At 36.4% G+C, this 12,063-nt stretch overlaps 1 protein-coding gene across 4 annotated transcripts in view; it reads right to left on the bottom strand.

Moving 5' to 3' along the window:
* The window catches only part of LOC129232842 (5'-nucleotidase domain-containing protein 1-like), a 109,643-nt gene that overhangs the window by 5,099 nt on the left and 92,481 nt on the right, over positions 1-12,063 (bottom strand). For 3 of the 4 annotated variants that reach the window (XM_054866975.1, XM_054866952.1, XM_054866960.1), the window contains exons 9-10: positions 11,848-11,956; positions 11,229-11,330 (exon numbers count right to left, since the gene is read on the bottom strand). In XM_054866975.1, coding sequence (XP_054722950.1) covers positions 11,229-11,330; positions 11,848-11,956 — 211 coding nt within the window. The remainder of the gene's footprint in view (positions 1-11,228; positions 11,331-11,847; positions 11,957-12,063) is intronic. The other variant, XM_054866967.1, reaches the window with a different exon arrangement.

Below are 12,063 nucleotides of genomic sequence, written 5' to 3'. Positions count from 1 at the left end.
TTTTAAAACTTAGGTTTTGAAAAAATTCTGGGAAAACGTTCTCAAACCCCATCACTTGCCCTAACGTCATTAAAGATGGCCTACACATGAGTATTTAGGACTGCAATTTCGAAAGACATGAGTGCTCCCAACGTAATCCCCGAGAAACGCCCACTCAATTAATCATTCATCATCCGCTGTAAAAACGATTAAGAAACGTTACTGGAAAATAATAGGCAGCTGATGTGCCCTATTTCTGCCAGTTATATCTCGCAATATAACCAGGAACGTTTTCCGCTAAAATTCAATAACCTTCCTGAAATTATCCTGGAAGCTTCCTGAAGATTACAGAGATCTTCCCGTGTAAAGCCAGTGGTGTCTCTGGAACTTCAGAGTAATCTTAGGTAAGGATAATATAGCATCTCCAAAAGCAGTATCGCAAACACGACCGAAGCTAAGTCAGAATTGCCAGAAAGTAGCAAGCATCTCACTTGACTGAAAATTGCAATTCTTGCAAAGCTACGTAGTCCAAGGACTTATTTGCTCCCTTTGGGAGCTTAATAAATCTGGATGAGCAATATCTAATTAAAGGCGATACATCTTATAAATGCTCTCAGTTAATCTTTAAACTAGGAGCTAAAACTATTTTTTACAACAGAGAGAAGTCTGTATTCGTGCAATTTGAAGCTATTTGAAACATTTTGACAATGATACTAGATATTTCCAGGAAGTGAATAAAAACCATTAAAATCCGGAAACGTTACACGGGAATACTCAGTAACTTTTCGGAATTTTTTTACAATGTCATTCACGGTCGCATAAATTTCGTCTTTTGGACTTTAATTTCAACAAAACTCCCTAAGGTTTCCCGAACCTATCCTCCTTCGATAATTTGCATTTGTATTTCTGTTCCATGTGAATGAAACACAGAATATCACTTACTTCTCGTTTATTGTAAGTTCACACGAATAATACATGAGTTCAGTTCACACAGGGACCTCTGATCAAAACGAAGCATCTCGTACGCGCACACACAATCAACTGAGAAAAAATGAAAAAACACAACGTCCCTGCATGAACTGAAGCGCCCTCTAAAGCAGTGGACTGTATTGGAAAATTATTCTAAACATACCGCCCCCCTTGAAACTTCGGAGGGGGTTTCAATAACATAATTAAACATAATATTAGATTAATTAATCTAACAGAACAAATGCACTTAAAGAAATTGCAGAATATGTAAAATAAACACATTGAACAAATTAGTACAGCGAAAAGATGACTCTCTACAACGCTGGAAAAAAAGCTGAAAACATGAGTAAATACATAGAGCAAAAATGTCTTTTAGAATGTTCAACTATGTAACAGGTAATGGACACAGCTTGGAAATTGGTCTCACTAGTTCTCCGGTTTGCGTTTTTACCTCCGCAACGCGAACTTTGTTATCTTTCCCTGGAAATATTTTCTGAATTCTGCCCAACTTCCATTGCAGTGGTGGCAAGTTTTCGTTTTTTATCAGCACCAAGTCACCAATGTCAAGATTTGCTTTAGCCCTACACCACTTGGATCTCGACTGCAGCTTTGTTAAGTATTCTGCTGACCATCGATTCCAGAAATGTTGAATCGTACGCTGAAGCAAACGCCATCGATCGCCTTGTCACAAATCTGTGGTTGCGGCACTGCAGTTAAAGGTCTCCCGATCAAAAAATGTCCTGGTGTGATAGCACTAAGATCATTAGGATCGCTTGAAAGTCCACAAAGAGGTCTTGAATTGAGACATGCCTCTATCTGAGTTGCAATCGTTGTTAATTCCTCAAACGTGAGACTGGTGTTACCTATTACTCTTTTAAGGTGGAACTTAAAGGACTTCACCACGGACTCCCAAAGGCCTCCAAAGTGTGGAGCCGAGGGAGGATTGAAACGCCATCTGATGTTATCTGTAGCAAGGAAGTGATGGAGGTTGTCATCTCGTAACAATTGTTGAAACTCTGTCTTAAGTTCTCTGCTAGCGCCATAAAAATTGGTACCTCGGTCACAAAAGAGTTCTGTAGGCCTACCTCTGCGGGCTACAAACCGTTTCAAACACGCTATGAATGCCTTGCTAGTTAAGTCACTCACAGTTTCTAGGTGGACCGCCTTAGTTGCAAGGCAGACGAACACGCAAATATAGCACTTAGTATTGCGACTTCCTCTTCCTATTGAGCTTCTAACCAAAAATGGTCCAGCAAAATCAATACCTGTGGTTTGAAATACTGTAGAAGGACAAACTCTGGATTCCGGAAGATCTCCCATGAGCTGTTGAGCTACCTTTGGTCGATTTCGGAAACACGAGACACATCTGTGTATAACCTTTCTCACAGCATTTCTAGCTGAAAGCACCCAGAATTTTTCTCGCATTGCTGCTTGAAGGAGTTCCGGGCCTGCATGAAGTAAAGTTAAATGGTAGTGAGTAATAATCAAGTCTACTAAGTAGTCATTTTTGGGAAGCAAGATGGGATGCTTTCGTTCTTCTGGAAGATTCGAATTCTTTAATCTGCCTCCTACACGTAGTATCCCGAATTCATCCATAAATGGTGCCAACGGAACGATTGTGCTGCCGGTTGGAAGTTGTTTTCCAGCACCCAAACACGAAAGTTCTGCAGAGAAATGAACCTTTTGAATGTACTTCACAATTGTCTTCTCCGCGTTGTCTAACTCTTCAACTGTCAAAGAAAACTTGACTCTTTTTTCAGCCGGTATCGAACAATTAGTGGAAAATCTTCGACACCATGCAATAACTCGTTTCAATTTATTCCATGAGGAATATTTCTGAATTACTTCAGTCATGAACGTATTGTTGATCGTTTGGGCAATGGCAATTTTGAAGGTTTTCTTTTCTTCCTTAAGAAATTCTTCAGGCAGTGGTTGATCTTCCTTATGCCTTTGTATAGGGTATAGAAGGATCACTTAACCATTTCGGGCCATTGAACCACAAGTCACAGTTTACAAATTTGGACGGAAATAGGCCTCTTGTACCGCAATCTGCTGGATTCTCGAGTCCACTCACGAAATTCCACTGAATATCTGGAACCAATTCTTGTATTTGGGCTACTCTGTTAGCAACGAAAGGTTGCCATCTTCTAGGTTCTGAATAAATCCATGCTAGAGCAATTTTTGAATCGGACCAGGCACATTTCAATTTGATAGGAAGGTTCAGATGTGGAAGAGTAGAATGTAACAAATTAGTAAGCAGAAGAGCTGCACACAGCTCAAGTCTTGGAAGAGATTGCACCTTTAGAGGAGCCACTCGGGTTTTTGATGTCAAAAGGGTGACTCGAACCGAAGAATTAGAAACACAGCGAATGTAAATGACAGCACAGTAAGCCTTCTCAGAACTATCGCAGAATGCATGTAACTCAAATTCACTCTGAGACTGTAGCACATATCTCGGGACGGTAACTTGCTCAAGCAGATATAGTTCTTCCAGAAACGACCTCCAACTTTTACAAAGTTCAGCAGTAAGAAGTTGATCCCAAGAGAATTTCCCTTGCCAAAGCTCTTGCAACAGAATTTTCATGAAAGTTACACATGGTGACAAGAGCCCCAACGGATCAAATACACGGGCTATTTGTGAGAGTACTTCTCGCTTGGTGTAAGTGAATTTTATGTCTACTGGTGCTATTGAGAATTTAAACACATCTAACTTTGGCGACCACTCAATTCCAAGAACCTTGCAATCATTGTCGTCTTCAAGCTGAACTGCATCGCTTTCTTGAGCGTCAACTGAAGTATCACGAAAAATAGAGGGATCGTTAGAATGCCACTTTCGAAGATTGAAGCCTCCTTTTCGCATCATCTCTTGTAATTCGATTACAAGTTGTACTGCTTCTTCTCTTGTAGAAGCTCCACTCAAAAGATCGTCGACGTAGAAATTCCGAATTGTTGCGCTAGAAGCTAATGGATAGGATTCCTGTTCATCTAGTGCGAGCTGGTGCAAAGTTCTTGTTGCCAGGAATGGTGCACAGGAAGTTCCGTACGTAACAGTGACAAGACGATATTCTGTAATAGAATCATCGGGTGAATTTCTCCATAAGATTCTTTGCCAATCAGTGTCATCTGGATGAACTCTTATCTGACGAAACATTTTTTCGAGATCAGCACAAAGTGCAAATTGAAAAATTCTAAACTGAATAAGTATTGCAAAAAGTTCTGGTTGTACTCTAGGGCCAACCATGAGAAGGTCGTTTAGTGATACGCCTGATGACGTTTTGCTTGATGCATCAAAAACAACTCTAAGTTTAGTCGTAGTACTCGACTCTTTGAGAACAGCATGATGAGGCAAATAATATGAACTCCCTTTGTTATATTCTGAAATTGGCACTGCTACCATATGATTTAAAGTCAAATATTCCTTCATAAATTGTCTATATTGATTGTATTTGTCTGGATCAGAACTGAGATGACGTTCCATTGCAAGCAATCTACGAAGGGCTATTTGTTTTGATTCGCCTAACTGCGTAGGAGAGGAATGAAATGGTAACCTAACCGTATATCTGCCTTCATCGTTTTTAGAATGTGTTTCTTTAAAATGATTTTCACAAGACTGTTCTAAAGCTGTAAAACTTTTAGCACAAGGAACCGAATCCAATTCCCAAAATTTATTCATTAGCTGATCTGACACTACTTGGATGGAATTTACATTTAGAAAATTCTGACCCCCTGAAGTAGCTTTACCGCCTATCACCCAACCAAGATCTGAACGCATTGCAAATGGTTTATCTTTACCCATTGATAATGTCTGACCCCGTAACAACGGTAGCGCGACATCAACTCCAAGAAGAATATCAACTGGACTACTAATATGAAACGCTGGATCAGCCAAAGTGAGATCTGTAAACATTTCTGAGTATGACGCAGCTAAACTACACTGGGGAAGCAAACCCACAATTTTATTTACCACATACACAGACGCCGTAAATAAAGAACGAGATGGAAAATGCGATGTGAATTGAATTTGCGACATTCCATTAGTTCGAGTGTTTGACGCTCCTAAACATGAAATATGCACATTAGCTTTTTGTTTGCTTAAACCTAGTCTTTCAATACACTCGGTAGTAATCAGCGAAGCTTGACTACCACTGTCGAGCAAACATCGGCACGTCTGAAATTCGCCCCAAACGTCTCTTACACGAATTATAGCTGTACACAGAAGAATTTGCACATCAGGGTCAACATTTGACAAACAAGATGTAACATCTACTACCTTTGGAACACTACACGCTTTATCGGAAACATTTTCACTTGAAGCAAATTCGGGCTTAAACACGGGAGCATTTATTGAAAGTCCACTTCCTACTGTTTGTTTTCCCTTACCATTCGAAAATTCATAGTGTAGCAAAGTATGATGCGGTTTTTTACAAGTACGACATCTGTATTTACTTTTACATGTTTTGATTCCGTGAAATCGCGTTAAGCAATTGAAACAAACATTATTTGATTTTACGACTTCCATACGCTTCGGAATCGACAATTTTAAAAACGCCTCACATCTACGTAACTCATGATCTCCATTACAGAGTGAACACTGTGATTGCAGGTTTGACGCAACTAACGTCACCTTTTTCTGCACATTTCTTTTCTCACTTTGTTTTCCTGTCCTGATAGACCTCGCATGCATTTTAAGAAATTGAAGTAAATCATCTAAGGAGGGAATCTTATCCCCCAAAAGGGTTCTCTCAAACCAAGTCCTGGTGTTCGGATCAAGTTTAAGCATAACTAAGAACATTAAAATAGTATCCGCCGTTTTATCAAACTTAAACTCTAACGATTCTAAGGTCCGCACAAATTCTTTAGTAGAATCGATCAAATTCAACATTTGATTGTGTGACTCACCATTTAATTGTGTCACGTTCATAAATTTCTTCATTAGCGATGACATTATTTCCCGCTTGTTAAAATATCTTTCAACTAAAAGGTCCCATGCAATTTTAAAATTACTATCAGTAATTGGCAATGAATGAACAATTTTTAAAGCATCTGCTCTTAAAACACCTTTTAAATATTGTAATTTCTGAGCTTCAGTTAAATTTGGATTATCTGATACCGCAGCACGAAACAAATCTGAAAATGTTAACCATTCATCTGTTTCCCCCGAAAAGGTTGGAAGAGATAACGTAGGTAATTTAACATCTGCCGATTCGATAGGTTTTGAATCAAGACTTTTCTGCTGTTTAGATTCAGAACTCTTAGCAATGTTCCTACCAATTAGAACCAGCATTTGTTCAAACCCGTCAAGTAAATCCTCTTTTTCAATACAATAAGTATCAGTTTCTTTATCTTCGCATACATTCATTATTGAATTGAAAATCCCTTCAACTTCATCCCTCAATCGAATAAATCGATTTCGCCTAACTTCCAATTCAGTAAGATCTAAATTTTCAACATCCCTTTCAGTTTTTGTTTTAAGACGAGTAATAGCTGCCTTTGCAATCTTCTTTTGGTTAAGTAATGCTTTTAGATCCATTTTAAAAGAAAAATAATGCACTCAATCACACACGCGAAAAAACACAATTTGACTAAAACAAATTACCTGGAAAAAACTGCTAACGTATTTGCGAAACAAACTCAACACAATAGTAAATAGACATTAGAATGGCAGATACACGGAAAGGAAATATTTCAATACGCAAAAGTTCAAATTTCAGCATTTGCAAAGTAAACTGATACTAAACACTTCATAAACTTTCACTATTTTCAATTGCAATTTGAATTATAACTGAACTTACGAAAATGCCTTTCGCAACTGGAATTAATAGTTCTGAATGAAACACTTTGAATTCATTTGCAACAAGGAAGTCTATATGCGAACTTGACTATGAATGGAACAGAATGCACACTAAGAAAGTATCAAGGTTTTAAGAAATCCGGCTCGACGGACCAAAAAATGTTCGATAATTTGCATTTGTATTTCTGTTCCATGTGAATGAAACACAGAATATCACTTACTTCTCGTTTATTGTAAGTTCACACGAATAATACATGAGTTCAGTTCACACAGGGACCTCTGATCAAAACGAAGCATCTCGTACGCGCACACACAATCAACTGAGAAAAAATGAAAAAACACAACGTCCCTGCATGAACTGAAGCGCCCTCTAAAGCAGTGGACTGTATTGGAAAATTATTCTAAACACCTAATATTACCGAAGATCCTCAAAAGTTTCATTGTTAAGGCTTCAGAAAATTTTACGGGGAAATCTCCCTAACCCCCTACCCCTCTAACAGTATTGAAATTTGCCTACGATTGCGTTAATTGAATTTCAATTTTGAAAATTTGCCAGAGGAGGACTCCCAATCTCTCCTCCCATTAACATTACCAAAATTCTTCAAAAACAGCGTTTTCTATACAAATCGGAAAATTTTCGAGAAAATGCTCTCCTCTCTCTCCCACCAACATCATTGAAAAACGTCTTAAATCTTGTTTTTAGTGCTTCAATTACGAAACATTTCTGTACGCGAGCCCCTTCAAACCCTCCCCCTCTTCTTAATGACAGTTGGCTTAAATTAAGTTTTCGGAGCTTTAATTTCAAGAAACTAGCTGTGCATTCAAATTTTAACTCCCTTAACATCACTATATATCGTCTAAATATGTGTTTCATTGATAAATTTCATTGATGTGTTTCATTCAAAGATATTTCATGTATTTCTGCCTTAGCCCTGGCTAATGGGCGGTAACTTACTGAATATACCTGCCTTGCCTTCAATCTTCGAGTTGAACCGAACCATTGCTTCGATCGCTCCTCTGGTCAGTGCTAATTCTGTATTAGCTACCAGTTTGTTTGGCACTCTATTCTATGCTTCCTTAAAAGGTTTTCCACCTCCAGTTCAGTCACTTTCCTATGCAGGGCTGATGAGTGCTAATAAGCACGAAAATGCAGTCCTCGACTGGAATTGACTGAGCTGGCGGTGTATTTCATGTAAGGAACTTTATGTTATACCTATGTATTTTATATGTATTATACCTTAAACTAGAATACTAGATGATGCTGTGTAGTTTAAGTTACTTAGTACTCTACTCAGCAATATGTGCTCTACTGTAACTTGTGTGCGAGTTGTTTGTCTTGATACAATGTTAAACATATATAATTGGTTAATGTCAGATGTCTGAAAAACGGTGGGTGATAGAGACAAACGGTTTGCATATTTTTAATCAGCGTGTCTAGATTGTCTTACAACAAGTGTTGGATGCTAAGATATCCGCCGAAACTTTTGTTTTTTGTTTATCAGTGTTATTAATCATTACAAACATATGACACAAATAACTCTTGGCGAAAAAAAATGAAAACGACATCAAAAACCATAAACAAATTTTCAAAAACGAAAAGAAATCAAATTCAAAAACGATAGAAATACAAACTAATATCTTCAAAATACTTAATAAATAAATAATAGCCAATACAGGTAGTTAAACGTTAAACCATTTGATCCAGCGTTTCTCAAATTTTTCATCTGAAGCTCCTGTGAAATCGTGGGAACTTGGGTGTCAAAGTAACGATTTTTACTTTCTTCTGTATCCAGAATATCAATAAGAAAATATCCGAAGCCTGTAAATTGTTATTTTTGATGAATTAACACTTTTTAAAGTGCACTGAATGAGATTTGATCAATTTGTCCATTTTTACTTTATTTTATATAAGAACTTGCTGCATTGCCCGACTTCGCACGGTTTACCTCTAAAATCAAAGTTATGTCAAGTGATGCGTGTTTAACAATCAGGCTTCAGTTAGAGAAAGAAAAAAATACGAAAAATTTCCCGTCAAAATAAACTTTCTCAAAGAAAGAAAACAGCAAATCCAAAGTTGTCGAAAACCCTCCATAAAGGCAACTAAAATCCTGAAAAAAAAAAAAAAAAGAAAAGAAAAGGAAAAAGATAAATTGCCAAATAATAATCAAAAGGGGAAATTTTTACCTCAAAACGAAATCAAAATTTTATTTACTCACAGCTGAGGAAAAAAAAGTGGCAACTTTCTGAAAGCTAAATTAAAATGGAATCGCGCAAACAATAATTTTCCGATTTAAAATTTCTGTTCCATTAGGCATAGCAGTGCTTTTTAATTTTTTCCCGGTGATTTTACAGCTTTTTTTTTTTTTTTAAATTCGAAGGAATGATTGAACTCTACGGATGTTTTTCGCGGGCTTTCGAATAGCGCCAAAATTGAACTAATCGATAATTATTTTGAGTAGAAAGAGCCATTTACTATTTTCGGGCCCTAAAATTAAAATTCGAACGGTTCGGTTCTTTTTTGGCTTTCAAAAACCTTCCCCCCCCCCACGTTCCTTTTCGGGTGCCCAAGTACCTCCCTGCCAAATTTGGTCGAGATCCGACGTAAACTGTGGATTTGTATAGGGAACATACACACACAGACATATATATATATTCTCTGTTTTATTTAATAGATGTTCTGAATACTACATTTTACCAGATAACGAATATATGGCTGAAGTTCAGGTGAATGTGAATACCGAGTATTTGGTTAAAATATTTGACTAATATTTATTTTAATTTTATACAAATATTTAAAATAGGATATGTTTATCTATTTTGTGTCTTTAGTGTAAAAAAAATATGTATTTAAATGCAGCTCCTAAATTTAACACTTAATATTCTGACGGGGGAGGGGGGAGGGTCAGTTTACTCTTACATATTTAAATGAGCTAGTAACAGCAATAGTAACTTTAACATAATGTGCCGATATTTAAGAAAAATTTATGAAAAGAAATTTAAATTTGACATCCGATTGTTTTCTCTTAAATTAAGATAACTTCGAATGTGATAATATTCAGAACAATTTGAATTAATTTTGATGATACTAAACCAAACATTCATTATATAAACTTAATTGTAAACTTTCATTCATTGGATAAAAAAATATTTAAATTTCATTATCATTCGGAGTCCGATTATTAAAGTATCCGGTCAAACCGAATATTCAGTTTGCCGATTTGGCAACTGAATGCCAACCGAATATTCAATGCATAAGTACTTTTATATGAAATTTAAAAAAAAAGCATTGTGGTCGTAAAAGTTTATGAATTTTAACGAGATTAAAAGTTTCAAGGTGTGCTGGATCCATTTTGGCCATTTTAAGAAAATGTTTGTACGTGAACGTTTTTTTTTGGGGGGGGGGGCACTTTAACTCTAAACGTTCGATTGCATACCCCTCTTAAAAGTCAATCGACACCAAAAATGAATCAAAACCCGATCCCTCCAAGGCCTACTTTGGACCTAAGCTTTTTTTTTTCTTTTTATTCGTTATAGTATTTCTTGAGGACATAGCAGTCACCTGCAAAGAGAAAAACATTCCGAATGCTCTCCTTCCAGGAGCGATTTCTAGAACCAAATTTTGTTCAATTCCATACATTACGTTTAGATGTGCAAGTGCTCTGTTATGCAAACATGCTGATTTGTTTTTTTTGGTGCCAATCGCTGTCATGGGGTGTCGCAATCGATTTGTAATTGTTTTTTCTCTCGCAAAAAAGCCTCAACCCAATGAACTTTCATCTTCAACGTGTAAGATGAATTAAAGTTAAATATACTCAATAAAAGGCCCAGGCCCGGATCTATAAATTTTCTGTGTTTTTGCTGTTTTTCTTATAAAATGCAATAAGTTTACACCAGCGTTTCTCAACTTTTGATTCGAGGACCGGCGGGCCGTTCAAATCTTGTAATTTTTGTTTACTGACCGGCGAGGTTTTTTCCCTTGGTTCTTTCTTTTTTTCATCTCACAAAAAAAAAAAAAAAAACTTTCAATTTGGAGGTTTGCTTGTTAAAAACTCGTGGAAAATTTTCGAAAATGGCTGAAGTTTTTTTTTCCTAATTAAAAAAAAATAAAATAAATGAATTAATAATGTAATAAAGTTTAATGTTAAAGAGCTGTTACAAAAGTATTAAGATTATGATAAGTAATCATTGTAATAATTTTATATAAGTAATGAACGTTCTAACTGGCTAAATCACAGAAAGCTACGAAAATAAATCTCAAAATTCACCTTATTTATTTGTCATTACTTTTTTACGTGAATGAGAAGAAAAAAAAAATCTATCAAAAATTTCTACCGACTGTTACCAGCCCGCCGGACTACTACTTGAAAATCGCTGGTCTATCCTCCTCCCCCCCCCCCCTCGGAAACTTTAAAATGACGCATCTGGTTTAGAACCTTTTTTTTTTCTTTCTTTCTTTTTTTTTTTTTTTTTTTTTTTGAACAGAGATTACCTGTGATATAATCTTTTCATTTGGTAAAAGGTTCTGGTGCTTTTCGATTAGCAATGAAGACACAGTGTGTAAATCACTCTCTGGGATCATGACAGGAGTAACCTATGAATAACAAAGGAACATCGATGATTCAGAATGTTCACTAATATGAGGCACATATTAATAACATGCCTCAGTCAACAACAGTGTAATAAATTACTCATTAGTCTTTTAAGGATTTTATAAATTTACTTACGAAAATGGGAGGGCAAAAATGTTGCATACGCACACCAGGCGCAGATCCGGAGGGGAGGGGTCATGTTCTCCCCCCTCCCTTAAGCGGCCAATGACCAAATATAGCCTATATCAGCAGTTTTGGGACTGATATTTCAGAAAAATTACCCCTGGTTCACTATTTTTTCTCGAAAATTGAACTTTGAGCCTTCCCCCCAAAAAATAGAAGCTGGATCCACCCTTGGTGCACACTCACACACTAAGTGAGATGTATGCAACTTATTTAAATTTCACTTATGTCAATTTCAAATTCGTACTTATTAAAATTTCAATTGAAGGAAAAGGAAATCTATATTTCAAACAAGAAAAAAAAATAGTTCAACAGGATTTACAGAATAATAAATACCATTGGTTTCTCTTCTTGAAATATTATGTAACCATCTGCATATTCTAATTTTTCTTCAATAACTTCTGCATCTGGTGAGTCTATAATATGAACATCAGAGTAATTATTCCTGAAAAATAATGCGTTTTTTGTAGTATCTTTGGAAATTCCTTTCAAGGGAAAATTATTTATTCAGCATTTTAAAAGATATGAGTATAATCGCAGAAAATTATGATC

This window comes from Uloborus diversus, chromosome 1, assembly GCF_026930045.1.
Source record: "Uloborus diversus isolate 005 chromosome 1, Udiv.v.3.1, whole genome shotgun sequence".
NCBI lineage: Eukaryota > Metazoa > Arthropoda > Arachnida > Araneae > Uloboridae > Uloborus > Uloborus diversus.
The sequence above is the reverse complement of the archived record's forward strand: the minus strand, read 5'-3'. Positions and strand labels throughout refer to the sequence as shown.